Here is a 27,898-nt window from a genome sequence, read left to right on the forward strand (position 1 = left end):
ATGCAGATAATGCAATATCCTAGTCGTATTTGACCCGCTTACATCGCTAATAAGAAGTTTTCTTTTTCTTGGAGGGGGCATTTGCGAAAACATACCTGTACAGAGAGCTGATCTGGGTTGACCAGGTAAATGCAAAATTGCCTCCTTTTTAATCAGATTCGATAGAAAAGGGATATTTGTGTATTAATATTTGTTTGGTGTCCGATTCCAACTCGAGTTTGTTGGTGCCTCCATGGATCAACTAACTACAAAGCATGTCCGCTCAATCAGTTACTGTGTGAGGTTGATTGAGAAGGAACCAGAAACTGTTACTATCAGGTACTTCTTCTCTATTCTTCTATTTAAACTGTATGGTATAATTAGCTTTAACAGTCCTAACATGGGACACCAGTCCCTTAAAAGCTTGGGTTTCCCTTTTCTTTGAAAATGGCTATGAAGAGTTATGTCAAAACAAGGATCGAGGAAGAAATTTACCGGAAGCTTGATATTAAGCACTTCTCTTCTTCTACAAACACACTTCACATTGCAGATTTGGGCTGTTCAGTTGGACCGGAAACATATTCAGCAATGCAAGACATAGTAGAGGTCATAGAGTTTAAGTACATTTCTGAAGGTCTAATAGCTCAAATCCCAGAATTTCTAGTGTTCTTCAATGATTTCGTTTCCAATGATTTCAATACTCTGTTTTCTTCTCTCCCTCCCAACAAACGGTACTTTGCGGCGGGTGTAGCTGGTTCGTTTTATCAACGTTTGTTCGCGGCGGGATTTCTCCATTTTGTGTACTCATCTCATTCTCTCCAATATCTCTCTAAGGTTCCAGAAGAGGTGGTAGACAAGGACTCTCCTGCATGGAACAAGGGGAAGGTTTTTTACACTAGTGCCCAAAAGGCAGTAGTAGTGGCTTATTCAGCTCAATATGGAGAGGACATGGAGTCATTTTTGTGTGCTAGAGCAGAAGAACTTGTGCGTGGTGGGATGATGGTCCTTCTCATGCCAGGCCTCTCAGATGGAACCTCTTATTCTAAATGCTCTCACTGTATGCTATATGACCTTCTAGGATCTTGCCTCATGGATATGGCTCAGATGGTAAGCCCTGCTTCCCAACAACTCTTCTGTATATGAAAAAGAGCCTCCGGCATGAAGGACTAGTTGTGGAAGCAAAATGATACATGTCATCTGAACTTCCCGCTGTTACATTGTCTTAAGTGGGTTGGACCCACAAAAATTTGGTCCGATACCTACCTACCACGTGGCAAATAATATGGTCATACAAGAAGGCCTTCTTAGGTCAAAGGACAGTGTTAACTAAAGCCCTATATTTATTTATAGGGTAGTAATTCTCTGTCCTCCCGAGAGCTGTGCCAGTGCTCTCATGTGTCTATCTAGCTCTCTTCTCTCCAAACAAAGGGTAGAGATGTCTTTTCACATGGGGAGAAGAGAGAAAGAGGAGAAACACATGAAGTTCTAGCATAGGCCACACTCTTAGACAAAGTTCTTTTTCTCATTTATTTATTGAGGAAAGGAAAACATCTCTGACCAAGTGCCATTGTCTACGCTAACATTCTCTATCTCTTTACATCTCCTCTTTGCTCCCATTGACAGACCATGTTCCATACTCCCGACCTTTTGGTTGGTTCACCATCTCGTCCACTTAGAGAACCTTGTCCCTTATTTATTTATGACCAAAGGTTTTATGTGCGACCATGAACTATGCACGATAACACACAAGACAGTGGGATGGAGACAACAAGGGGTCGATCACAAACTCCCTATTTAAAGAAATGTTGGATCCCCGTGTTCGGCCGTTCTTGAACCCTTCCCATTTATTTATTATTAGGAGAAAAGATCTCTACTTGATGATATTTCCTACGCCCTCTCACAAAGCACCGTGAGATGACGCTTCTGCTCCCCCGGGTAGAAATAGCCGCCTTAGACTCAAACCCAAAATCATCGTCAAGCGATGCCCATAAGAACTGTAATTTTTGCACGATCTAATAATCATCCATCTTCAATTTTGAAAATTGATATGATGGGCTTTGTTATTATTGTTTTATTCCTTGTTAATCACGGTGATACCCTTATTTAATTGATAGGAATTAGTGAGTGAAGAGAAAGTGGATTCTTTCAATTACCCTATATACATTGCATCTCCAAAGGAGTTGGAGGGGTTGGTGAAGAAGAATGGATGTTTCAGCATTGAGAGGATTGAGATGGTGAGTCGGTTGACAGAGGAAGAAGAACCGCCCGATGTAGAAGTGTTTACAATGCATTTAAGAGATGGAATGCAAGGACCCATTAAGGAACATTTTGGATCTGAGATCCTAGAGGAGTTGTTCGACAGGTTCTCTCAGAAAATTGCAGAGTCTTCTTCCCATCTCATAGAAGAAAGCTACAAGAAACCAAATCAATTATTTGTGATTCTAAAGCGTAAAGCGCAAGCTGGCTGATTGATTAGATGATGCTCTGGTCACACCGTGTAATCCAATTTTGGGGCTCTTTGGGTTTTGCACCTACCTATTTACTGATCGTTCTACCCAACATTATAACAATGGACATTTTACAGCTGTTGCCACATTGCTCTTTAATTGCTTGGCTTTCAAATTGGTGCACAAGTAAGCCTCTTACTCTTATTAAATTTTAAGCATTAAAGTTGAAAAACTAAGTTTTGGCTTTGGACAAATCACCTAAGTTGAGTAAAAAAAACATAAAATCTGCTCAAAAGTCCTAAAGACTCATCTAGGTTTAAGAAATGATCAGACTAGGTTCGAGTTTGAGTTTGTTTTATCCTTGAGTCATGTGAAACTCATTGAGTTTGGTATTTTTGTATTGAACTATATACTATTCATAGAAAAACATAATTTTGACTTATAAATAATACTGTAGACCTTTTGTAGACCTTTTGTTCGTTGTCTTCAATATGAACCCATTTTCTTCTCTTCACATGTACAGCCATCCTACCCTAAGTCCCTCCTCACTCAAGGAGGAGAAGAAAAACGTTAAAAAAAAAAACAATTAAAATTATTTAATCAATAAAAAATTCCCAAACTAAAAAAAAAAATAAAATTGCAGAGAAGGTAAAAAAATCATCAAAAAGTAATCCGCTTGAAAGAGAATTTCTGAACGAAAGATTCTTTAATTAGGTCACATCAACATATTTTTGTGTCGTGACATAATTTAACCCAAAACCAACAAGAAAGCAAATGCGTTTTATTAGTAATTCTAAGAGCCCAACAACCGCTTCTTCAGCTCTCATCTATCAGATCCACGATCAAGCGTCCCAAAGAAGTAAACGATGATCCACCGTCCATTAGAGCTCTCCTACTCTTCTCCCCTATGTCCTTGACCTTTTTCCTCACCTCACAATCGGAATCCATCAAACACTTAATCGCTCCCTCCACCTCCTCCGCCCTCACTAAATCATCTCCTCCCCTGTAATCCAATCTCAGTTCCACCACCAATCCTCCCAACTCCCTCACCATCTCGAACGCATTCAGATGCTGCTCCCCATACAGGGGCCATGCTGCGATTGGCACGCCGAACCATAAGCTCTCCAAAATGGAATTCCACCCACAATGAGACACGAACCCACCTATCGCACGGTGACCCAGCACATCCACCTGTTGGACCCATCCACACACCAGCCCTCTCTTCGCCGTCCGATCTAAGAATCCCTCAGGCAACACCTCCTCGAGATTCTCGTATGCTGTAGGTGGAGAAACTTGGCCTACCTGAGCCTGAGGTGGCTGGCGCAATGACCATAGAAACCGGTGCCCGCTCCTATCAAGCCCAACCGCTATCTCCTTGACCTGCGGTACACTGAAGCTCCCCATGCTGCCGAAGCACAGAAATACCACCGATGACGTCGGCTGATCATCAAGCCATCTCTTTATGCTCCGGAATTGGGTCTGATCGGATTCCGAATGGATCAGACCCTGAAGATCGAGCAACGGTCCAACCGGGTACACCGGTGGGATCGAATCGTTCGAGGTTAACGAGTGAACCGCATGGGTTTCAAGCTCTGCGAATGTGTTTACGATAATCCCGTTCGCTTCCCTGAACCTGCGGCCGTGGTAGACGCACCAGGTAAAGGCGTCTTGGTTTTTGCGCCAAAAGGACTCGGGCAACACATGGGGTGGAACTGAGTTGTTGAAACTCGGGATAGTGAACTCGGTCTCCGAGTCCTTGAAGTCGGAGTGGATGCAAGAATCAAGTACCGGGAGGTGGAGTAAGAGACCCAGCACGCAAGCGTTAGATGTGTGGAAGATATAGGAAGGGATCCCGAGTTCAGTGGCGACGTCGATCATGGAGGTGCACCCCATATCGATGACTAACCCGCCGATTCGATAGGGTTTGGAATCGGATGAGTCGGGAGTGAAGAATAGTTGGGTGATTGTGTTCTTGACGAAGGGTTTCTGGCCCTCTATGAAGATGGATACCCTGGCTTCTGGGGACTGAGCTGTGGCGGTGTTGGGTGAAGGTGGGTCGAGCTCATGAGGCAGTTGGATGAAGCGGATTCCGGTGACGGAAGCAGCGAGAGATTGGATGCGAGCGTTAACTTCTGGGGTAGTTGGGAATTTCATGATGAGAATAGTAATGGCAATGAGGTGATCTCTAGTCAAGAGGGTCTTGGCCAACTCAGTCATTGGGATTATGTGACCCATGAACGGAATTGGAAGCAAGATCAGCTCTACTCTTTTCTTACTCGCCATGCTTCTTCTGATCTCTCTTCTTTCTTCGTCTTCGTCTTCCTCCCACTCCCCCCACTAGAAAGGCAAAGGCTAGTTACAAGATACACAACTTTTGAGTTTTTTTTTTTTTTTTGGATGTCTTACCAAAAAAAAAAAATTTTTTTAAATGAAAATGGAATCACACATACCACACACCAATCCCGAAAGATTAACCTCTCTCATAATAAAGTTATTTTAATGACATAAAAAATCAAGCCTCTCTCTCTCATAAAACAGGAGTTGGCTTTCCTCTAGCCATGGCGGGCGGGAGTTGGAGGATCCAATCCAGCCAAAAGAGAGGGGGAGTGGTCATTTCATAGGGTGGGGTCTGTCTATGAAATGGACCCAAACATCCTTGTTGAGGAACACCAACCGATGTTGTGTGTGTGTGCGTGTATTTGCATGGTTGCACCTCAACACAGTTTGATATGAAAAGACCATCGTAACCCTGGATCTTTCCACTTTTTTAAGGAGTGTGGCGGTCTTTTTGTGCCGGGTTGTGTTTGGGCCTGCACAAGTACATGCTCACACACAGCACCTGTCAATCGTTCTTTCTCCCAATTTTTATTTTTTTTTTTGATATTTTTGGAAAAACTGTCCTCACAAAATGTGAAATGATCATCCTTGTTGATGCTTCTGGACACACTTAGAATTGAATTAATGGTTTTGTAGTAGTAGCATCATACCAAATTGTTTTACTCACAAACGAAAAACTGCTCACTCTATCATTTAAAGACATAACTTTTGATAAAAACAAATTTTTTTCACTTCTGTAAAGTTTATGAAGCCAATTGCAATACTACACATCCATATTTAATGTGGAAAATCCTTTCTAAGTTGAAGCTTGAAAGAAAAAAACCTTGAGACTCTAATTTAGGAAAAATCTCTATTATAATCAAGGGTAAATTATACATAACCCTTTGATTTTCAAACGAAACTCAGATCACCTCCTGATTTTTGAAAAAACTTAAATCATCCCCTCTATAGTAATGATGTTAGTCTGTTGTTAGTTATTGGTGTGAAAGGACTATTTTACCCTTGTACTAAAACATTAAAATTAAATTTATAATACTACACCCTTCCTTCATCTTCAACATTGGTCATTGGTCAATGATAGTTTAAAATTTTAAATTTATTTAACTGGTTGACATCATCACTTAGTAGCATAAAACTAACGATAAAGACTAATTTTTCATATTGGGATCTAAACCTAGGGTGATTTGAATTTTTTCTAAAATCAAGGGATGATCTGAGGTTCATTTAAAAACTAGAGGATGATGTATAATTTACCCTATAACCAATAACAAAATAAGTATTAGAGACTAATAAACATCAAGAATAATAATTCTTTTTGGATATTTGAACAACATCAACTAAGGCGAGTTCGCAAGAATAGAGTAGTCTCACCCCAATACTTGGCATATATGGTAGATACCAACAAAAAAAACAAAAAAAACAAAAAAAATCATTCACGGAAACATACAAGGGAAAAAGAGATCTAGTTGACATATTAATATTTTGTTGAGTTGGTTAACATTTCCTTCAAGAAGACAGGCTCAATGAGATGAGAGTGGAAATCTTGTCACGGCATTAATTGAAGAGCATGTGGGCACCTTTTTGACTTTCTTGGAAAGGAAATCCAACAAAAACCACCAATTGGGATTCGATCGAATATTATTCACCCTTATTTAGTCTTTAGTAAGACGGTCCAATTCGTTGTCAGTTTTCATATTGGACTATTCAGATTCAATGTGAAATCGTTTCTTTTCCATGGAACACCCCCAAACAATCTCTTCTCCACACGAAAGAGCTTAAATCTTTTTCATAGATTTTCTCCAAGGATTGAGAACTTTTCTAAAGATTTTCTCCATCTTTGAAGGTATATCGGAATTGCCACGTTCTAGCTCTAATACTACTTGTTAACTAGGGTAGAACTCATATTTAAACTTAAAGAAATGTAAATGGATCGAATTTGATTGGATAGTGGCATTATATTCGTATCCGATTATATTTAGATGGATTCGGATAATATCTTAGCGGTTTTCGGACGAATTTAAATAATTTTTGGATAGTGATTTTTTTGAATACGAATTCTCTTAAGTAGATATGAACATGGATCGAAGGCAAATTTTCAATTATCCGTAGACATTTTTATCGTTTTTGTGATGAGGGTTAGAGTTGAAACTTGAGAGTTCAACAATTACCCTTTCTTCTACTCTTCTTAGTCTTTGATTTTCTCACATAGATATGTGATTCCATGAATCACATTGCATATAACAATAAATATAAACCAATAGAAAATCTAGAAAAACAATCACATTATCTTAACTTAAAAAATTATAAATATAAGATAACTTAAAAGGATGGACGGACACACTGATATATTTCAGATATTTTATTACCATCGGATCGCTAAACGAATCGGATAATAATCGGTCAGATAGGAAGATTATTATATTTGTATCCGATTAATTTTGAATGGATTCGAATTCTCCTAAACGGATACGAACGTGAATCAAATACGGATTTTGGAATATCCGTTAACATCCTTTTTAAAAGCTATTTGTTGAGACACTCACTCTTAAAAACCAGTCTTTAAAGAAAGAGTGCCTAAATCTTTATGACCCTTAAGATCAAGTTATTCACATCTGATGTGGGATGGTTGAATTTGGATAAAACCCCAAACACCAACACCATGTAGACCCTTTACAATCTTTTCTTTTCTTATATTTACCGTTTGTTTTTCTTCTGTTTCGATGCATATGAATCTCTAAATTTTACTGTAACTTTACCAAAGTCGAAACGTGTAGACCATTTTTTTTGGGCAGTAATACATGTAGAACTATTGAACGGCTAAGGTTGAATTGATGGCTCCTTGTTTCCCTTTTATTAATTTTCTTTAAATTTCACGTGAGCTGATATTTATGAGAACAATATCATTTTTTTTTGGACAAATAAGAACAATATGATTCAAGGGCCCATATGTGCAACCAAAGGATTCAATAATTCAAATCACTCCAAAAAAAAAAAAAAAAATTGTTCCGTATTTTCCCAAAGGTATAGAAATATATATTATTCTAAGTAATACCGTAATACATATTAAACATGTACAATACGTTTAAAAAAATGTTGATTCATTAAAAAAAGAAAAAAAAAAAACTTTCTACACCGCCGTCTACCTCACAATTTGATCTCCCATTGTTTGTCTCTAGGGTTTTCCCCACTAAGACAGTTTATATAGGAAACTCTAATCTCCACACAATTATAATTTTACTCTTGTATATATAATGAATCCAAAATCTGATCCAAACGTATAAAAACCCAATAATAATCATGTTGACCACTACAACAGACAACAAATAAAACTCAAGAATTTCCACATTGACTTAAATTCTGCAAACTATCTTGAACAAAACAGGTGTTGATGTTGATTTTGCAACCTTTGCCATTGTCTCTGGCTATCCATCATACCCAATAGGCATGGCCCACACCTCTGCTTGAGGTGTCCTTGCCTCTATGCTATACCCTAACTTACATGACCCACAACCACAACCACACCCCCTACCTGGGGTGTCTTGAACTTAAAAGGAACATATTTGAAAATAGAAAAGATCATCTAAACAACCAGCTGGAAGAGGAATCTCTAATTGAAAGCTATCTTTTATTAGGTTATGTCAACAAAATTTTTTGTGACAATTTAACGAGTGTCCTCTGTACCACATCAAGGAAACATGTAACGGCTGTGAAATTTGGGCGAAAATGAAAAGACTTTCAGTATAATTATTGGTAGGTACTTCACCATTATTTTTAATTATTGCACTTGTTGCCTCATCGTAGGTCACCCATCGGTGTTTTAATAGAGAAATTTACATGAACTTCTTATACAACAAGAACATTAACAACTTAGCTTTATCCCAATTAAATAGGGTTGACTACATGGATTTTTGCCCTCCAATCAATTCTATCTGAGGTCATATTTAATACAAGGCCTAAGTTATACATGGCCTTTATATGAATTTTATATGTAACTTCTAAATATTTTAATAGATAAAATTATCCCTCAATTAAGGGTTTTATTTTTTTGTGTGAGAATCTCTCAACATAAATTGCTTAAGCATGGTTACTAAAAATCATAGTTGGAAAATCAGGTTTTTTTATTTGACTTGTCTTTTTCAAAACCTAATTAGTTAGGTGGGTCAAGCATGATCAGGGCAAGTCATGTATTTTTTTTTCAAATTTTAATTATCTAAACAAAAAAACATAATATATTATACAATGACATGAATTAAAAAATATTATTTATTAATGTGACTGTAAAATTCATAAAGGGTCTAAAAGTGTGTCCGTTCTCAAGAAATCTAACGACCTTATTAAGTTCCGTGGGTGGGTGGGTAGGGATGTAAACGGATCGGATTTGGCTCGGATAGTGTTATATCCACATCCGCATTCGATTAGCTTTTGGACGGATTTGGATAGTGCTAAACGAATACGGATCCGATATTTTATCCGTTTACATGTAAATATTGCTTTTCGAATAGCTATAACCTATCCGTATCCGTATCCGTTTAGCTTTTGGATGGATTCAGATAGTGCTAAACGGATACAGACACAGATACGGAAACAGATTTCAGCTATTCATTTACATCCTTGTAGGTGGGTTATGATGTCAGAGGGGTGTGTAGGAAGAAAAACTCATGTCTCAAGTTCTGACCACTTTCAGTAGTTACAAATGATTTGATAACCTATCATTATTATGCATCTTGGAATTGCATATTCAATTTTGAGGAATTGGACATTTAAGTTTCTAATACTTTGAACTAATTTAAATCAAATGTCAAATTTCCCTTAGAGTTAGGTTTTCAAATTTTTTATCCATCTCAGCTAATTTTATTTGACTCGAGTATAAACGCATTCATTTCTGACTCGGACCTAGTTTGATCATTTTTTAATCTAGTTAAATTGACACGACTCTTGACCAGATTGTGCTATTTTTTGACTTGACTCGAGTGAATCGCTAGAATCAAAACCTGATTTTCCAACTGTAAAAATACGAAATTGGAGTTTTTAAACATGTCTACAAATAGGGTTCCATGACCCACCGATTGTCACTAATCATGCACAACTAAAAATTGTAGAAACCATATGAGGAATACCGTATGAACCCTTTTATGGTTGAGAATTGAAAAATCCATTGCAGTAAGATAATTCTTGGAAGACATTTGAAATGCTTGTAATAACCCGGCCTTAATTAATTCCGATTAACATTGATTCTCAGTGACTGAGTCAAGCCGATACTGAACAATTCCGAGCTGATTCAATTTGGATTCAATAATTCTCAGAACACAACGAAAGCTAGCACCCTCAACTTCGTCAGTTATCATCTATCAGATCCTCGATCAAGCGTCCCAAAGAAGTAAACGATGATCCACCGTCCATTAGAACCCGCCTACTCTTCTCCTCTATTTCCTTGACCTTCTTCCTCACCTCACAATCGGAATCCATCAAACACCTAATCGCTTTCTCCACCTCCTCCGCTTTCACCAAATCATCTCCTCCCCTGTAATCCAAACTCAATTCCACCACCAATCCTCCCAAGTCCCTTCCCTCACCATCTCGAACGCATTCAGATGCTGCGATTGGCACACCGAACCACAAGCTCTCCAAAGTGGAATTCCACCCACAATGAGACAGGAACCCACCTATCGCACGGTGACCCAGCACATCTACCTGTGGGACCCATCCACACACTAGCCTTCTCTCTGCCGTCCGATCTAAGAATCCATCAGGCAACACCTCCTCGAGATTCTCGTATGCTGTAGGAGAAACTTGTCCTACGTGATGTCGCTGGCGCAATGACCATAGGAACCGGTGCCCGCTCCTTTCAAGCCCAACCGCTATCTCCTTGACCTGCGGTACACTGAAACTCCCCATGCTGCCGAAGCACAGGAACACAACCGATGACGTGGATTGATCATCTGGCCATCTCTTTATTATGCTCCGGAATTGGGTCTGATCGGATTCGGAATGGATCAGACCCTGAAGATCCAGCAATGGTCCGACCGGGTACACCGGTGGATTCGAACCGTTGGGGGATAACGAGTGAAGCGCATAGCCGCATAGGGTTCAAGCTCAGCAAATGTGTTTACGATAATCCCCTTCGTTTCCTTGAACCTGCGACCGTGGTAGACGGCCCAGGTAAACCCGTCTTGGTTTTTGCGCCAAATTGAGTCGGGCAAGACCTGGGTTGGAACTGAGTTGTTGAAACTTGGGATTGTCAACTCAGACTCGGAGTCCTTGATGTCGGAGTTGATGCAGGTGTCAAGTAGAGGAAGGTGGAGTAAGAGACCCAAGACGCAAGCGGTAGACGCGAAGAAGATGTAGGAAGGGATTCCGAGTTCGTTGGCAACGTCGATCATTGAGGTGCATAACATATCGATGAATAACCCGGCGAGTAGAGGTAGAGATGGTTTGGAATGTGATGATGAGTCGGGAGTGAAGAAGAGTTGGGTGATTGTGTTCTTGACAAAGGGTTTGTAATCCTCTAAGAAAACTGATAACCACGGCCTCTAGGCTCTGAGCCCTGTCGGATGAAGGTAGGTCGAGCTGAGGCAATTCGACGAAGTGAATTCCAGGAACGGAAGCTGCGAATAGAGACTGGATGCGAGCGTTGACGTACGTCTGGTGTGATGGGAAACTTTATAATAAGAATGGTAATGGAGATGCGATGGTCTCGAGCCATAAGGTGCTTGGCAAGCTCAGTCATTGAGACCATGTGACCCATGAATGGAATTGGAACGAAGACCAGCTCTACTGTTTTCTTACTCACGGGAAAGGCTAGCCACAAGATAAAAAAAACCTTCAAAGATGATAAGACGTAAGGAAAATATTATCATTCTAACCACACACACATATATATATATATATATATAATTAGGTACAATTCGACTCATCTACTTCCTGCTTGGTACTGTAGTGCGTCTTTACACACAAGTACGATGGAAAGTACCTCCTTATCCCTGTTCGGACAAAAAAATGAAAAACAAAAGAAAAACAAAAGGTTCTCATGCATTGTGTCCAATGATTTAAATCCCAGTATCACGTACCTAGTAGGTTAATGTCAGATTTTGATCCTCCATGACAGTGCAGGTAGCAACCATTGTGCTGTCTACACCCAAATAGGGGCGAAATGACCACCCTACCCACTGTCCAAGTACCCTATCCAAGTGGGATCCATGCCCTGTCTAGGTGTAGGCAGTACAATGGCCGCTACCTGCTCGGCCTTAGAGGATCCAAATTGATTACAGCCACTATCAATATAGATACCAACATGGAATGACCGCATCAGGTCAAAAACAATTTTTTTGATTAAAAAAGCCATTTTTCTGAATGTATGGAGTCCAACCGATACTGATACGCCAAATATGATATAATGATTAAAAAACCGTGTGATTATGCTTACTTTTAATTTGCTTAATTGGTAAATTAGAATGAGTATATTCATCTGACAACACTGAGATTTAGATAGATCCCACTTATTGATTGGTTAGGATTAAATTTTTTTTATGAGATAAAGTAACTTGATGTAGTAAATTAATATGCTTGGACAATAAAGTAATGAGAATATAAGAGCTAATTTTATGTTAAAAATGTGGTCATGCCTCAAATGACATTCTCCTTAAATGGATTTCGCCCTCAAATTCAATGCAACCATATTGTCTTTTGAGAAACTACATGACAGGAGAATAGCTGCCCAGTGATTTCAGGTTCCATTTTAAAAAAAACAGGCATTCTTGATTTAAATCCAAAGGAAGAATGTTTCCTACGCTGTCCATGCGAGAAAGAATATGCATGTCACACCAATGACTGTTTTGAAAAAAATATCATTCACATAACATAAAATATCATAGCAAACATCTTTAGAGATAAAAATGAAAAGGGAATCAAACCAAAGACATCCAATATAAAAAATAAAAAAAGAAAATTTCAACAAGGCAAGACCCCACTATGATAGTATGATCCCCTATTTTCTCAACTCTCATCTAGTAGATCCTTAATCAAGCATCCCAAAGAAGTAAACGAAGATCCACCATCCATTAGAACCGTCCTACTCATCTTCTGCATCTCCTTGACCCTCATCCTTACCTCACAATTGGAATCCATCAAAAGCCTCACCGCTCTCTCCACCTCCTGCGCTGTTACCAAATCATCACCTCCTCCCCTATAATCCAACCTCAACTCCACCATTAATCCACCCAACTCCGAGTCCCTCACCATCTCGAACGCATTCAAATGCTGCTCCGCATACAATGGCCAAGCTACGATCGGCACACCGAACCAAATGCTCTCCAACGTTGAGTTCCACCCGCAGTGAGACACAAATCCTCCGATCGCACGGTGTGCCAGAACAGCCACTTGTGGGATCCACCCACACACCAATCCTCTCTCAGCCGTCCGATCCAAGAACCCCTCTGGTAACACTTCCTTGGGATTCGTGTAGTCGGTGGGATTAGTAAACCCTTGAGACGGCTGACGCAAAGACCACAGGAATCGGTGCCCACTCCGCTCGAGCCCAAGTGCGATCTCCTTCACCTGCGGCACACCGAAGCTCCCAAAGCTGCCGAAGCACAGCAACACCACCGAGGACGGTGGCTGATCGTCGAGCCATCTCTTGATGATGCTCTCGAAGTTGGTCTGGTCCAACTGCGAGTGCATCTGACCCTGAAGGTCAAGTAATGGTCCGACCGGATATACAGGTGGGGTTCGACCGTTGGATGAGAAGAAACTGATTAGCTGTGGTTCAAGTTCGGCGAACGTATTAACGATAATACCCTTCGTTTCACTGAACCGCCGGCCATGGTAGAGGTACCACGTGTACCCGTCTTGGCCTTTGCTCCATATTGCCGAAGGCAAAGCATGTGGTGGAACTGAGTTGATGAAACCAGGGATGACGAACTCAGTCTCCGAGTCCTTGAAATTGGTATGGATTTGGGTATCGAGGAACGGGAGATGAAGCATGAGACTGAGAAGACCTGCAGTGGATGTAAAGAAGAGGTAGGAAGGGATGCCGAGTTCGTTAGCTACGTCGATCATGGAGGTGCAGAAAAGATCGATGACTAACCCGGCGAGTCGTGACCGAGTTTGTGATTGGGACGTGAAGAAGAGTTGGGTGATGGCATCTTTGACGAATGGCTTGTAGTTGTCTATGAAGATAGATACGATGCCTTCTACGGACTGAGCCATGTCCGGTGAGGGAAGTTCCAGTTGAGGCAAGTGGATGAAACGGATGCCGGTGAGGGAAGCGGCGCCAAGCGAATCAATGATAGAGTTTAAGCTTGGGGAATTAGGAATCTTGATGACAAGAACAGTGATGGAAAGACGATCATCTCGAGCAACCAGAAGCTTCGCAAGTTCAATGGCTGAAACTATGTGACCGACGGCCGGCGCTGGAACGAACACCAATGATGATTTCTTCGTCATCCTTCTTCTTCTTTCTTGCTAGCTTCTCCTTCACTCGTTCGTTTCCTCAAGATGGGGAATGATAGGTGAAGTGGTGAAGAAAATTAAAATGTCTTAAAGTTGATAACTACAGCGGTGAAAGGGACCCAAACAAACCGGTTTGGTCTCTAGTTTTACCAAACTTTGTTTTTTTTTTGGTAACAAATTTTACTAAACTTAAAGGTTACTTAGAAAGAACTTCATCTCCTTTCTCCAGCCCTCCCATGACTTGATCTGATTTTCTTCACCCATTGAAGGGCTAGGATTGGATTAACAAGTGTATGTTTGCCCCAATATCAATCAAGTTAAGTTTAGGTGGGTATAGTGTCCTACTTTAAGCTGACTGATATGAATTGATAAGAACCCGATACCAGTCCAAAACTCATTAAACAAACATATATATATTTTTTCATAATTTTACATAAATATACATGTTAAACTGAACCCAAACCGAACTGAAAACAAAGTAACCCGATATGAACCCAAAACCAAACCGTATCAAAACCAATCAAAATTGAAACATTTCTTATTGATTTGATTTTGATTCACCCTTAACTTACCGAAACCAACTTGAACTGACGGATTGACACCACTACTTTATACACAATTTTAGGTATTGGTAATCGGTCTATACCAAAAAAAGAAAAAAAAAAAGAAAAAGGAAAAAGGTATTACGTCGGTCATATTAGAACAGGAGAGGGTAAAATGGTTCAAAAATAGATACGATGGTATTTTGAGTGGTAAACCGTTTTGATCTATAGCCCGATACGACTGATCCATTTTGGTATTCACCGAGACCAACATGGTACTGATACGAAATATCAAACAATGGAAAGGAAATGGAAATCCCATAAAATAGGAGAGATAAAAAGGCAAAATATTATTGCCCCACAAGGGTTTGTTATTTATCCAACTTCACAAAGCATTTATTTTACTAAGTGGACCATGGTTTTAGATATCGGACTTTTGCTGACACCAATACCTATACCTGGCTGATCCCGTATTGGTGGAATAGTATGGACTAAGGGTAAACTTCTGATTTATATTAATCGTCAATTAAATTTTAAAATTTAATTCAATTAAATACTCCATTATATAATGGGGCATGCATCCCTTGTGTATCCATGCATGTGTACTAATAGTATTGTCGACATGGAAATTAAGGGGGTAGCTAGTGGATATTACGATATATACTAATGGTCATTCACTAGCTAAAGATGGCCTCTCACTTCATAAAGTCTATGGCTCTATCGATCATGGTGCATGTAATCATATTATGCAACGCTACAGCCAGCAACCTCACTCACTATTCCACTAACAATATATGCCCACATGCATACACCCACTACCTCTCCCACAGACACTGATCATATATTTTCAAATACCTTTTCTTTTCTTTTCTGAGATCGATCAAAAAATACAAAAAAGTGAGAAACCTATGTTCTGAATTCACGTGATACGCAATATATTGTAGGTACAACAAGATCCCCTATAGCTAGATTCCAGTCCAGCAGTTGTTCTATGCAATATTCAGCTTTACCACCATTAATCCCTAATCTTTGCTGGTATATATATATATATATATATATATGAACCAAATAAAATATATTACTGGAAATAATTAACAGTTACAAGAATTAAAATGTCAATAAAAGACATTTTTTTGGAACAATGAGGGTAAAATATTATTGTTATTTTGCAAACATTAATCTCGTTTGAGTATCTCCAAAATTTGTTTAAATTATGATAAAAAAAGAATTTCAAAATAATTTAAAGGTTTATTTACCATATATATCACTCTCAAGAGCTCTGATTATCTTAATACGATTCTTTGGTACACATATAAAATAATAAGATTTTATCTTCATCGAAAAATGTAAAAATTACAATTATTTAAGACTTTAAAAAGTGTCAATAAGAAATTCCTTAATACATGGGTCAAGGAATCATCTTAGTCCGTAGGGTTAGAAAAGTCTAGTTTCTCTCTCATCCGATAGTTATGCCGCAGGGTCAAGTAATAAACATAATTTGCAATACCCAACACAAACACTACCCATTTAATACTTTCTCCGATTGGATACTTTTTTTAAATTTTTTTTATTCAGGTCATTAATTTTGATGGATCACCAAATTAGGTCATTTTTTTTTTTGGGTAAAGCCAAATTAGGTCATTTTCATGTACTGGAAAATGTCTTCTGTAACCCATATCTCAACATTTTTAGTAGGATTCTTCTATTCACTTCGTATTGTTTGTACGAATCTTTTTATTATTTTTTCCCACAAGGGTGGGGAAGGGGGAGGGTGGCACAAGACTATGTTGTACATGCCTACTTGCAAATTCTTCCCTTTCTCTTCCCGTTTATTGATCGGGATCCTTATATATACGAATCAACATCCATCAAAACTCCTTTAACCACACTGTGTGTATGATTCCGATATAAGAAAATCCTTTCTTCTTTTGTTTTGTTTTGTTTTGTTTTTTTTTTTTTGTTTGGATCCTACAAACAATTCACCTCTTTAATATACTCATATAGGAAGACAAACACGTGACTGGGATGTACATGCATCCTCATAAGTTGTCTCCTTTTTTTTCTCATTTATTGACATAAATCCTTATATATACGAATTGAAATCCATCGAAACTCCTCTATTCCATCAGATGTGTGTTGGTCTGTTTTACCCTATTAGGTGTGTATGATGTCAACATAAGAGGGCAGCATATTGATTCCTTTCTTTTATTGGGTCCTACAAACAAGTCACTTCTTTTTTGCAACCACTACCACCAGTATTTGGAGCTGTCTCTCTGGCTCTTCACTGTCAAGAGTTGAATGAGAATTAAGAAACTAGAAAGGACGATAGAATAGGGATCCATTTTCATGTTCTTAAATAGAGGGTTTGGACAAGATGAATTGGGGTATCTTTTGACTAAAGACAGCTAAGAGCTTACTTACTCTCCACTATGTTTCCTTTAAGCCGACCACCCAAACCATAAAACTCCTTATTTTGACAGGTTTCCCTAAGAAAAATCAGTTCCCTAATGATTGACAACTAGTCTTCAAGAATACCATATAAATCAGTGCCAACCATCCATTCTCTCAACTACAAACTCACAATCACTTTTAACAAACACATAAACATACATATACAGAGATGATGAAGAAAGCAGAGCTGGTTTTCCTTCCATTGTCTGAAATCGGTCACCTTTTATCAATGGTGGAGCTTGCAAGACGCTTAATTGATCAGGATGATCGCATCACCATCACCTTCATTAACACAGCTGCACCTTTTGGTAGCACAACCATTGGTGACATTGAATCACTTGGCAACTCCCTTGCTGACACTGGGATTTGCTTCATCAACCTTCCTCATCATCACCAACCAGCTGCATCACAAAACTCCTCCCTTACTGTTTTCATAGAAAACCAAAAACCCCACCTTATAAATGCCATCATCCAACATGCAACTTCCGAGTCAAACTCCAACCCGGCTCAACTTGCAGGCTTTATTGTTGATTTCTTCTGGGTAAGCATGATTGATGTTGCTAACCAACTAGAAGTTCCAACCTATATGTACTTCACCTCTGGTGCGGCTACACTCGGTGTCCTCCTCCACCTTCCAACCCTCCATAACGAAATTACAACCGAGTTGAAGAATTATGAGGGCGAGTTATCGATCCCGAGTTTCTTCAACCCGGTTCCCCCATCTGTGCTGCCTACTCTGTTTTTGGACAACAACACTGAAGCGTATGCTTGCTTCCTCTATTACAGTCAGAGGTTGAAAGAAACAGCAGGTATTATCGTAAATACTTTCGCTGACCTTGAATGCCATGCCATGAATTCATTCCAAGATGGCCAAACTCCTCTGGTCTACCCGGTTGGACCATTGCTCAATGTTTGCTCTGGGTCTAACGAGGCCAAACATGTAAAGATTATGACATGGCTCGATAACCAGCCTCCATCTTCGGTAATTTTCCTATGTTTTGGAAGCAGAGGGTCATTCAGTGAAAGCCAGGTGAAAGAGATCGCAGTTGGGCTTGAGCAGAGTGGGCATCGATTCTTGTGGTCACTGCGTCGACCATCAAGTGCTGGGAATGGTCATGCTTATGGTTCTGGTTCTGGTTCGACCAGTGATTTCACAAATCTTGAGGAAGTCCTGCCTGATGGGTTCTTAAATCGGACGAAAGGGAGGGGGCTGATGTGTGGATGGGTCCCACAGACAGCAATACTGGCCCACCAAGCAGTTGGAGGGTTTATATCTCATTGTGGGTGGAACTCCATATTGGAGAGCTTGTGGAATGGTGTACCAGTTGTTGTCTGGCCGCTTTACGGAGAACAGAAACTCAATGCATTTGAGCTGGTTAGGGAGTTTAGAATAGGGTTTGACATGGGGTTGACCATGAGGACGGATGAAGGTGGTGTGGTGACAGCAAAGGAAGTGGAGGCAGGGGTGAGGTTAATAATGGACGGGCGACATGATAGCAAGGAGGTGAGGAGAGTGAAGGAGATGAGAGAGAAGAGCAGGATGGCTGTTATGGACCGTGGATCTTCCTTCTATTCATTGAGGCAGTTGGTTAAGGACATCATGGATAGGATCTGATGGTGGTGATGCTATTTGGTCCCACTCATGCTCAAAAGTTTGACTATGTGGAGGATGTGGAATGAATGGGTATTTGAAGACAATTGGATGTTCGACTGAGTTACTGGTTGACTGAATGGATGTGTGTAATTGAAAAAGCTTATTGGAGAAGGAGAGGAGGATTTTGGGGGTTGGATTCAGATGTTGATCACAACTTATATGTACAAGTCTACATGTTTTCTGGTTTCATGTTTTATAACTTCTTAAAGACAATTGGATGTTCTGCATTGGCTTGCTTGTGTATAAATACATCTGGTTGTAGTAATTTTATTTCTTTCTCAGCAACACTCGAATAAAATCCTTTCTGCTTCTTCTCCAACCCCCTCCCCTTCCCCCCCACAAAAAACGAAAAAAAAAAGCTCGGCCCCCCAAAAAATTTAATAATAAAAAAGAAACCGTGGAGAATAATTCAGAGATGCAATTAATTAGGTCCCAACTCCACATTGGTGATAAGTGTTATAGAGCTTCATACCAAGAAGGCCCATTCTTCGCACATCGGCATATGCTCGATCAATGGGCCTCGGTGTCTCTCCAATGTCCTTCAACGCCTGATTTAAATGACCCATGTTCGATCGGGGGGAAAAACATGGAGTTTATCCAACTGGGTCTCCATTTCAGGCCCCCATTTCCAACTCTTTGCAATCTCCACGTACAATCTTGGCAACAGACAAAACATTCAAAAAGGACTTTTACAATCCACCAACCATGACATGATCGATCATCCAGCAGCCCAGGTTTCACAGACCGTTTTCCTTCCCAGTTCCCAGAGAAAATCACCTCACCCGATTCATCCAAATAAACTATATCTTCCATCCACTCACTAGAATTCCCATTGCTCTTTTTCCAACAGAAATTTCTACAGAAACTATAGTTTTGAATAGAAATTTTGGAGGTAATTGAGTTGCAATCCTCGATCCATAGATGATGAAAGTCTGAATTTTTCGCAACAATAAGTATGGATTGTTCGACGGAATTGGGGTTCTCGATGGATTCTACTAAATTAAAGGGGAGAAGAGGAAATCCTGGCTCGGGTTTTTTCTAAGCAAGTGGAGATTGTTCAATCCATTGGTTGCCAATTTGAGATTTCGAGGGCAAATAATATTGCAATAGATCATTTCTACTATCTAATTGAGGAAGAGCTCTCTTCATTCATTGATGATGGAAATTAACGGGAAAAATAAAGAAAATCAAAGAATTTTACCCAAACGCTTACCCTCGTTGCACCATAGCTGAAAGGAACCAGTTTAGTAGAAGACACGCCAAAAATATAAGGTGTCCGGTCACAAACTCACAACTCACTCAGTGTTTACAGGGTCACACAAAGGGTGGTCGCTAGACTCCCCTTTTTAGGCTTTAATTTTCTTTGTTTTTGTCTATTTTTAGGTTTGTTTGTCTCCTTTTTAATCTTCAATAAATTTTTATTTCAAAAAAAAAAAAAAGGTGATCGCTGGATCTGCCACTTGTACTTGATATTTTATGTGGGACCAAATATTTTTAAACAAAATAGACTTGAATGTTAATTTTTTTTTTTGCAAGAAGCCCCAAAACCCTCAAGGAATGGATGGGGCTCATCAGTGGTGCGGCAAGGCATCTTACACACATCAGACGGCCAGGAGCACCCGAGCATGTAGCCCCATCCAATGTGTGTGAGGGAGCTCCAGACCATCCAATGTGCTCCGAACATCCTAAAGTGCCACAGAGGATTCAAGGGTCCTTAACGATGGGTAGGAAGTGTTTGTAGAAGGGCAGAAAAAACCCTGCTTAGAATAACTAATAGTCCATTTAAAAATAGCATGGGCAACAATATTAGTACGCTTATTTACATGCTGAAATTTGCAAAAAGAAAATTCAGACTTCTCAACGAGAGGATATCATTTATCAGGGTGACAATCTCCAAGGGGGGCAGAGCATAGACAAAAGAAAGGCATTTGATAAAGACTAGGTAGTCAGGCATGATTGCCACATGGGACGCTGCCAATTCTCTAGAAATTTATGTTAAGTGGAGTGTATTGTCCAATGCACCACACTTAAGAATCCAATCATCCACCCAACACTAAAGAAGATAAAAAGATGTCATTGCCCATGTTTTTACCGTCCACCCAATTAATTCTCCAGAAATTTTGTTAATATCGGTGTTTGAGGGGAGGCTCAACACAACCATGCAACATTCTTTTGTCTCGCATATATAATAATTAAAGGGAGAGGATTCCCTCCAATGCCTGTGTGCAGTTTCAGGCTTTGGAGGGGAGTAATATGTAAAACCTTTCAAATAAAAAGGGGTATTAGGAAATTTTACAGGGAGGTACCATAGAAAAATTGGGGGTTGGGGGGGGGGGGGGGTTTAATTAGCTGGCATTGGGAGAAACTTAATTTAACACATACCAAGCGATCTATAAGAAAAAAGAAGTTAGCTAGCATGGTCTTTTGTCAGAAAACATAGCATAACATAGCAGGATAAACAATGAAACAATGGAGCGGTCCTTGACTCCTTGGGGCCATCAATAGCTCAACTAAAAGATGGAGCGGTCTTTGACAATTAATCTAATCTCAACAAAGAGTCCAACCAATCAAGAAATAGAGCTCGATCAAGCTGAGACTGGTAGCTATATATTATAGTATATATGTGTACGTACTCGAATACACCAATTCAACGAAATTAAAGGGAGCGAATTGAACCTATTATATCGTCGTCCTTAAAGCAACTCACAAAGGCAGTCCACCAAACTTGTATATCTAATCTTCTTTGGATAATTAAGCATACAGTATTTGCCAATTTCTTTATTTTGTGTTAATTTTAATAAAGGAAAAAAGAATGCTACTGGTCGCATGACTCCTACGCCACAATATGGGATCGCATGAAAATACCATGCACCCGATCTTATGAAATAAAACATCATATCTATATTGATACTTTTACATGCACTCTCATCTTCATTGACCCTCGCCCGCACCGATGGAGGGTATGTATGTACATGACCAGACAACAACAATCTCTTTCTTGCTCTTTTAATAAATAATAAATCAAGGGAATTCAGTGAAGGCAGCCTGCTTTCAATAATTAAGAAGCCAAGTATTGGATTGTCATTACCTTTGCCTTTTTCTCTTCAAAATAGTGAAGCCCCAAAAAGTCACACAAATGGTTGTCTTTTGCAGAGGGTAGGCCTGATATGACGATACCAAATAATTGAATTAGGTTCATGTAACATCATTTGTATTTCCCCTTTATTCTTGTCAAAATAGCAATAATTAAGGATCACTGTTTATCATGAAAATATCGTGGGAGGACTCGGAATAATTGGGACCAAAGCCCAGGGCCTGCTAGTGCTCCCCAAATCTTTCTCTCTCCTTTCACAACAAAAGGACAGATATTTCATATGATTGGGGGAGAGAGATAGACTCAAGGAAGCACTAGTGTACACTGTCACTCTGGCCAGAATTCATTTTCCTTTTATTAATTAACTAATAAAAATTGCACCAATACCTGAAAGCCCTAATTTTCAAATGGGTTTTCTCTCTGTTTCAATAATTCAGAACATTACAACTCATATCCTTCAACTACTGCCCAAAGTAAACAAATTAGAAAGTTACCTTTTTCGATGTAGAGCCCTTCAACTTCAAGGGAGTAGTACAAATATCAGAGTCATTCTTCTTCATAGTAGATACCACCTTTTCTAAATCATAGAACTCACTTTCTTGATCTTTTCGTGAGCTATTTTCTTAAACCTATTCGAGAGTTTCCTTCGAATTTCCATGAAAGAACCAGAGATCAGACTATGTCCACGAGGAATAATGGGGACCAGATTCCAGTCTGATATGCGAAAAGTCAGAAATCAAAAGCATAGTTGTATGAGCAAGGCCACCATATTTGCTGGCCCGAGATACTCTATGCGTTGTAGCACTCCTTACGACTCAGGCTTAAATATGTCTATTAAGCTTCCATCTTAAAACCAATTGGTTCAAAGTGAGGTGGCTTCTTGTGATTCTTATATTTGATACTTGCAGCACCCACAATCGGCGATGTGGGATTATCTCAATACTCCTCCTTACGTGCAGGCCTTCTTATGGACTCTGTCTTCGTGAATGGAGCAAGGTCCATTATCGATGGAGACCCAACGTACCCACTCTGATACCATATCAAGCTTTCATCTTAAAACCAATTGGTTCTATTAAGCTTCCATTTTAAAATCAATATTGGTTCAAAGTGGGGTGGCCTCTTGTGGGTTGGAACACCCACAATTGATGTGCGACTACCTCAATAATATCTAAAAATTTTTATGTGCATATTGTAATGCAAACTCAAATACTCCAACTTGTCCACTCGCATCCTGTGTAATTTTAGAGGTGCAATCATGGTTAATTAGTGAATGTGTATAATATGCATATTATACATGTAGGAGTATGTATTTAAAAAAAGTATATTATTTTTAATGTATATTTTCAAAGATATAGAAAAATACATATGTTTTACAATGACCCATATATTAAAAATGAATAATAAGTGTGATCTCTATAATATGTTTTAAAAAACATCATTAAAAAAAAACTCTATGAAATCCTACATTTTCCTCGGGAGCCCCGATAACGCTTCCTCTTATTTGTTAGGTTGTTTTGTTAGAAAATTTTTTCCTATTCCTCTTCTACATCTCTACTCTCTGCTAGAAATCTTTTCCCCTTCCTCTTCTTGGTTTCTAACTCTTTGCTGAAAGCTCTAGCACCAATCACCTTTGCTGTTCTTGAATTGCATGCGTTGGACACTCTTCTTTGTTCGAAATCCTTTCTCTATCACTATCTATATATATATATATATATATAACTCAGATCGGGAGAGAGATGGGTGCCACACTCAACTAAATCAATGAACTCGAGTAAAAGGCAGATTTGTGCAAACTTGATAAAATATACATAACTTTTAACACATAACTCGGTTTAGTGTAATTCAAGTTGAAGATTCAAGATAATGTAAAGGGCTACTGATCGAAGAGTTGCAACCTCAATCTAGAAGTATTGATGCATCTATCTCCTTTAAAAATCTAAAAGAATTGATTCATTGGAGTTTTTATCCTTCTTATGATGGAGAAGAAAAATAACCAAGACGATTGAAAGCGACCAAACATTATAGGCAAAAACTGATTCTTGAAAACGATGCAAATGCAGATGATGTTATCCCTGTCGAAAGGGAAGACCAATGTCATTTATAGCCCCACCAGGCGGGTTTGGGTGAAGTACGTACTAGATCGAGAAAGGTAGCCAAGAGCTGGCAAGGGTTGAAAGCAACCAGACCATTATTGATGAAGACTCATTTTGTGGATAGCTAGCGTACCATACTATCTTAATTCCCATACTTGTCCTTGTTTTTTAACCCCCGGACCCTACTATCTCAAGACATGTGCATTGTAGAACAGTAGTTGATTTAGTTACAAGGAATGGTTTCAAATTCTTTACCATTTTCGACCTATCTTTCCATTATCGAATCTCATCCACATATTACTTACATGACCTCATGGTAGCTAGCTAGCGTAGAAAACGATTGATAATGAATTTTCATTTCTCTGTATACTATAATTCATTCTTAGGGGCCTAGGGTCCTCTCAATTACACTGTTCGAACTTAACGTCAAGTACATCTAACAGAGGAGGCAGAAATGACTATTCAACCCCCTGCCCTGACCACATTGCCCGAAGTGGGGTCCACGTAAGATCCACCTCCCTCTATTAGATGTACTTGATGTAAAGTAGAAGACAGTGTAATTGAGAAGATAAAAATTCAAGGGTGCAATGGTGGTTCGGATGGGGGAGTACAATTTCGCCCAGAGACACTGGGTGGTCGTGGGGATCTTTTGCCCTTTTACCAATTAGATTGTCCGTTCTCAAATAAGTAAAAGGTACAAACAAAATAATAAAATATTTTATATATGTTATGTTATGGTCCTGATTACGGTAGTGCAACAAACTTAATTTGGTCAATTGGAGATTTAATCTGTAGCCTAGGTTTTGTCCAGGCTAGCCAGTCCCCATCCTAAAAAAATAATTTAAGAGAAAGAGTGAAGGTTCTTGAGACGACAAAGTGGGGAAACAGCCAATGAAAGGAGAGGGAATCTTGTTAGGAGGAGAAGAGAGATCACAGAGATGGATTTATCTATTTTATATGGTAGTTTGTATATCATTGAAATATCTTTGTAGAAGTTGGAGAAGAGATTGATAGCATCAATATCGTCTTCTTGTATTACTTGAATCAGCAAATACTTACTTGAACTGAGTCGTATTAACATACTGTCTTCAAGGAATTTGAATGTCCCGAATATGTGTTGACCGGGTTGACCATACGTTTTTACTTCCTAGATAAAACAACTCCAATCACAAATAGGAGCACTCCAAATGTATGCGATTGATTACAATTAGACAGTATCTGAAGAAGATTATACTCACTAACTCATTGACATAGACATATTACAATAAAGAGGAAAAACAAAATTTAAGATTGTTTCAAACAATGTTGGAGAAATAGGTAAGATCTCTTCTCTTTATATAAAAGAAGAAGAGAGATGTTTTCAAAAAATATGTCTCAAAATATGTTTTTTCCCACAAGACTTGTTTGTTAGCCATTCAAACAAGTCTTCTAACAGACACTCATTGGTTATTTGGGGCATTCAAATACTTTAAGTAGAGTTCGTTAATACGACTCAACTCAAGTATTTGCTGATTCAAGTGATAAAAGATGATGATATCGGTGATATCAATTTTTTCTCCAACTTCTACTGAAATTGAGAGCAATAGTGGACACAGGCCTGGCGGCGAAGTAGTGCACTCCATTATACAAAGGAAGTGACTAGTGGATTCAGATCCTCTACTGCTGAGCTGCCCGGGGATCGTGCTGGCCAGACACTGGGCTACGCACAATGTCCGCGTTACCCCTGCCGAAACTCATTTTTAATTATATAGTGAAACATCTTCAACTTTGCCCGTAATGTAGCACATCATATTGATGTGTGAACCATGTTAAATCTATGTATCATCTTGTTTTGTTTTTGTTTCTGTTTGTGTTTTGTTTGATGTTGGTTCTATCATCTTCAAACATAAGTAAAGATCCAATAATAACAAAAGAGATAACGGTATTCACAGCGATGATTCTTTGGCTGAAGTCTACCCGGCCATATGACTTGGGGGGCGGGGTGTTATTTGTCTTCTTTCCTTTACTTGATTGGCCAACCTTGCTGTCTGGTACATTTGATGGTGAAGGAAGAAATATAATACATACATAATAGAAAATAGACAGCAGAAGGCACTATCTCTCTAGATTCCATCTTCACTCACCAATAATGAGAGAGAATGATGTGAAATAAGTGGGCACTACTGACCACCAAATGCACCCCCCCACAATTCCATGTCCATGTCTTGAAGCAATTCATCACCAGCCCCTAGAAACAAGTCATCCTTCTCTCCCACAACCATATCCTTTTTTTCAACTGTTAAGTTTGTTGAGTTTATCTCCATCTCTTGTCCCTCTACTAAGAGGCTCTTCCAAAAGGATGAGGTTGCTTCCTTCTCTTCTTCTTCTTGTGGTTGTTGGTCACCTGAAGAAGACTCCGAGGTCCCCCTCGACCACCTGGAATTCATGGCGGTGGTGACGGGATCATGGAGCTTGTTTGTAAAACTTGATGTGAGCTTGTGCTCAGATGTAAGCTTCTTGCTCAAGTGAGAGTTCCAGAAGTTCTTGACATCATTGGCTGTTCTTCCAGGAATTCTTCCTGCAATTAGGGTCCACCTAAGCACACACAAACAGAACATTACATTAATCGTTTTACACACAAGATTTTGAGAATGACATTTCTATAGGTGTATTTAAAACTTGTAACATTTTTTGGATTGCCTCCTCTTATTCTTTAAATCAAAGGTAAAAAAAAAAAAAGATTTTCAAAAATAAATTGAAATTGCACTTATCATAATGTCATTATCACGCACATTTGAGTACACATTTGTGATTACAAAATTTTGCCTCACTTCAAAGAAATGAGAAGGAGTTTTATGGTTTGGGGGTCGGAGGGTATTTTTGATCCTCCGTCAAATAAGATTACAAATGATTTGACACTACCTTAACAGAGAATGTTAATAAGAAAATCCCTTCACATTGATACCACAGCTTCCCATGTCTTACCCAACACTTTGTTGTGAGTGTGGCATATTCCAAAGAATCTGCTTTGGTTTTGAAATCGATTATAACACAATATATCTAACTTTCAAATTGGAGTTGAGGTACATGGGCATGGCACCAAGGGTTGTCAAGATCTGGTTAAAATTAAATAGGCCAAAGATTTCATACACGGATGATCGTATCCCTTCTCACAAAAAAGAAAGAAAAGTTATAAACCCTCCACTCATATTTAATGCCTTAAAACTCCCACCGTCTCACATGCACGGCTTTCACAGCCGTGTATGAGTACTCCCCCAAGTTAAATAAAGTGTAACAAATTACAAAGTGTACAGTAGTACTACCTAATTATTGACATTGCAATGTTCTTTAATGACTCAGCCCCACAATACTTAAATGCATATCTATCCTTTTCGATTTGTTAGATAGGAAATATATTACAAAACAAAACAATGCCACTACAACAACTTTTTCTCCAGAGAGGACTACATCCTTTAATATTCTTTCCCTCTCTCTCTCTCTCACACATAGAATATGTTTATTATATTATATATAAGTGCAAGCTTGGAAGAAAGTGCCTAAGAATGATTCCTTATATTCTCTTGTGATGAGGATCAAAATAGAAGTATTCATATTCAGAGTAGAGGAAAAAAGTGAAGTGTCTCACTTCAATCGAAAAGTGAAATTTCAAAGTGAGGCTTTTAGTAATTGTAGTTGCAGAACAGCCCCTTTGAATTTGATTGTTTGGTATTTCTTCTCTTTCTTTGAACACTAGTGTAGCTGAGTAGAAGTAAGATCATAACCCTATTTAAAACTTCATGGTATGGTTTCTTCATAGATTAGGTCCTTCAAAGACCAACAGTGCAGGCAGAGAGTTTCTGATAATTTTTTGTACA

General features: G+C 39.1%; 4 protein-coding genes across 4 annotated transcripts in view; 2 read left to right on the forward strand and 2 right to left on the reverse strand.

The window, feature by feature from the left end:
- The window catches only part of LOC122653116 (UDP-glycosyltransferase 71K2-like), a 66,763-nt gene that overhangs the window by 20,800 nt on the left and 18,065 nt on the right, over positions 1-27,898 (reverse strand). The window contains exons 5-6 of the mRNA XM_043847052.1: positions 26,402-26,618; positions 3,233-4,748 (exon numbers count right to left, since the gene is read on the reverse strand). Coding sequence (XP_043702987.1) covers positions 3,243-4,748; positions 26,402-26,618 — 1,723 coding nt within the window. The 3' untranslated portion in view covers positions 3,233-3,242. The remainder of the gene's footprint in view (positions 1-3,232; positions 4,749-26,401; positions 26,619-27,898) is intronic.
- On the forward strand, positions 422-2,475 carry LOC122653120 (loganic acid O-methyltransferase-like). The gene is made up of 2 exons (XM_043847056.1): positions 422-1,086; positions 2,094-2,475. The coding sequence occupies exons 1-2, from the start codon at positions 427-429 to the stop codon at positions 2,445-2,447; spliced, it is 1,014 nt and encodes a 337-aa protein (XP_043702991.1). The 5' UTR covers positions 422-426; the 3' UTR covers positions 2,448-2,475.
- Positions 12,693-14,245, reverse strand: LOC122653117 (UDP-glycosyltransferase 71K1-like). The gene has a single exon (XM_043847053.1). The coding sequence runs from the start codon at positions 14,202-14,204 to the stop codon at positions 12,756-12,758; it is 1,449 nt and encodes a 482-aa protein (XP_043702988.1). The 5' UTR covers positions 14,205-14,245; the 3' UTR covers positions 12,693-12,755.
- Positions 17,332-18,859, forward strand: LOC122653118 (anthocyanidin 3-O-glucosyltransferase 2-like). The gene has a single exon (XM_043847054.1). It carries the CDS (start codon positions 17,373-17,375, stop codon positions 18,816-18,818), a length of 1,446 nt encoding a protein of 481 aa, XP_043702989.1. The 5' UTR covers positions 17,332-17,372; the 3' UTR covers positions 18,819-18,859.

This window comes from Telopea speciosissima, chromosome 2, assembly GCF_018873765.1.
Source record: "Telopea speciosissima isolate NSW1024214 ecotype Mountain lineage chromosome 2, Tspe_v1, whole genome shotgun sequence".
In the NCBI taxonomy this organism is placed as follows: Eukaryota; Viridiplantae; Streptophyta; class Magnoliopsida; order Proteales; family Proteaceae; genus Telopea; species Telopea speciosissima.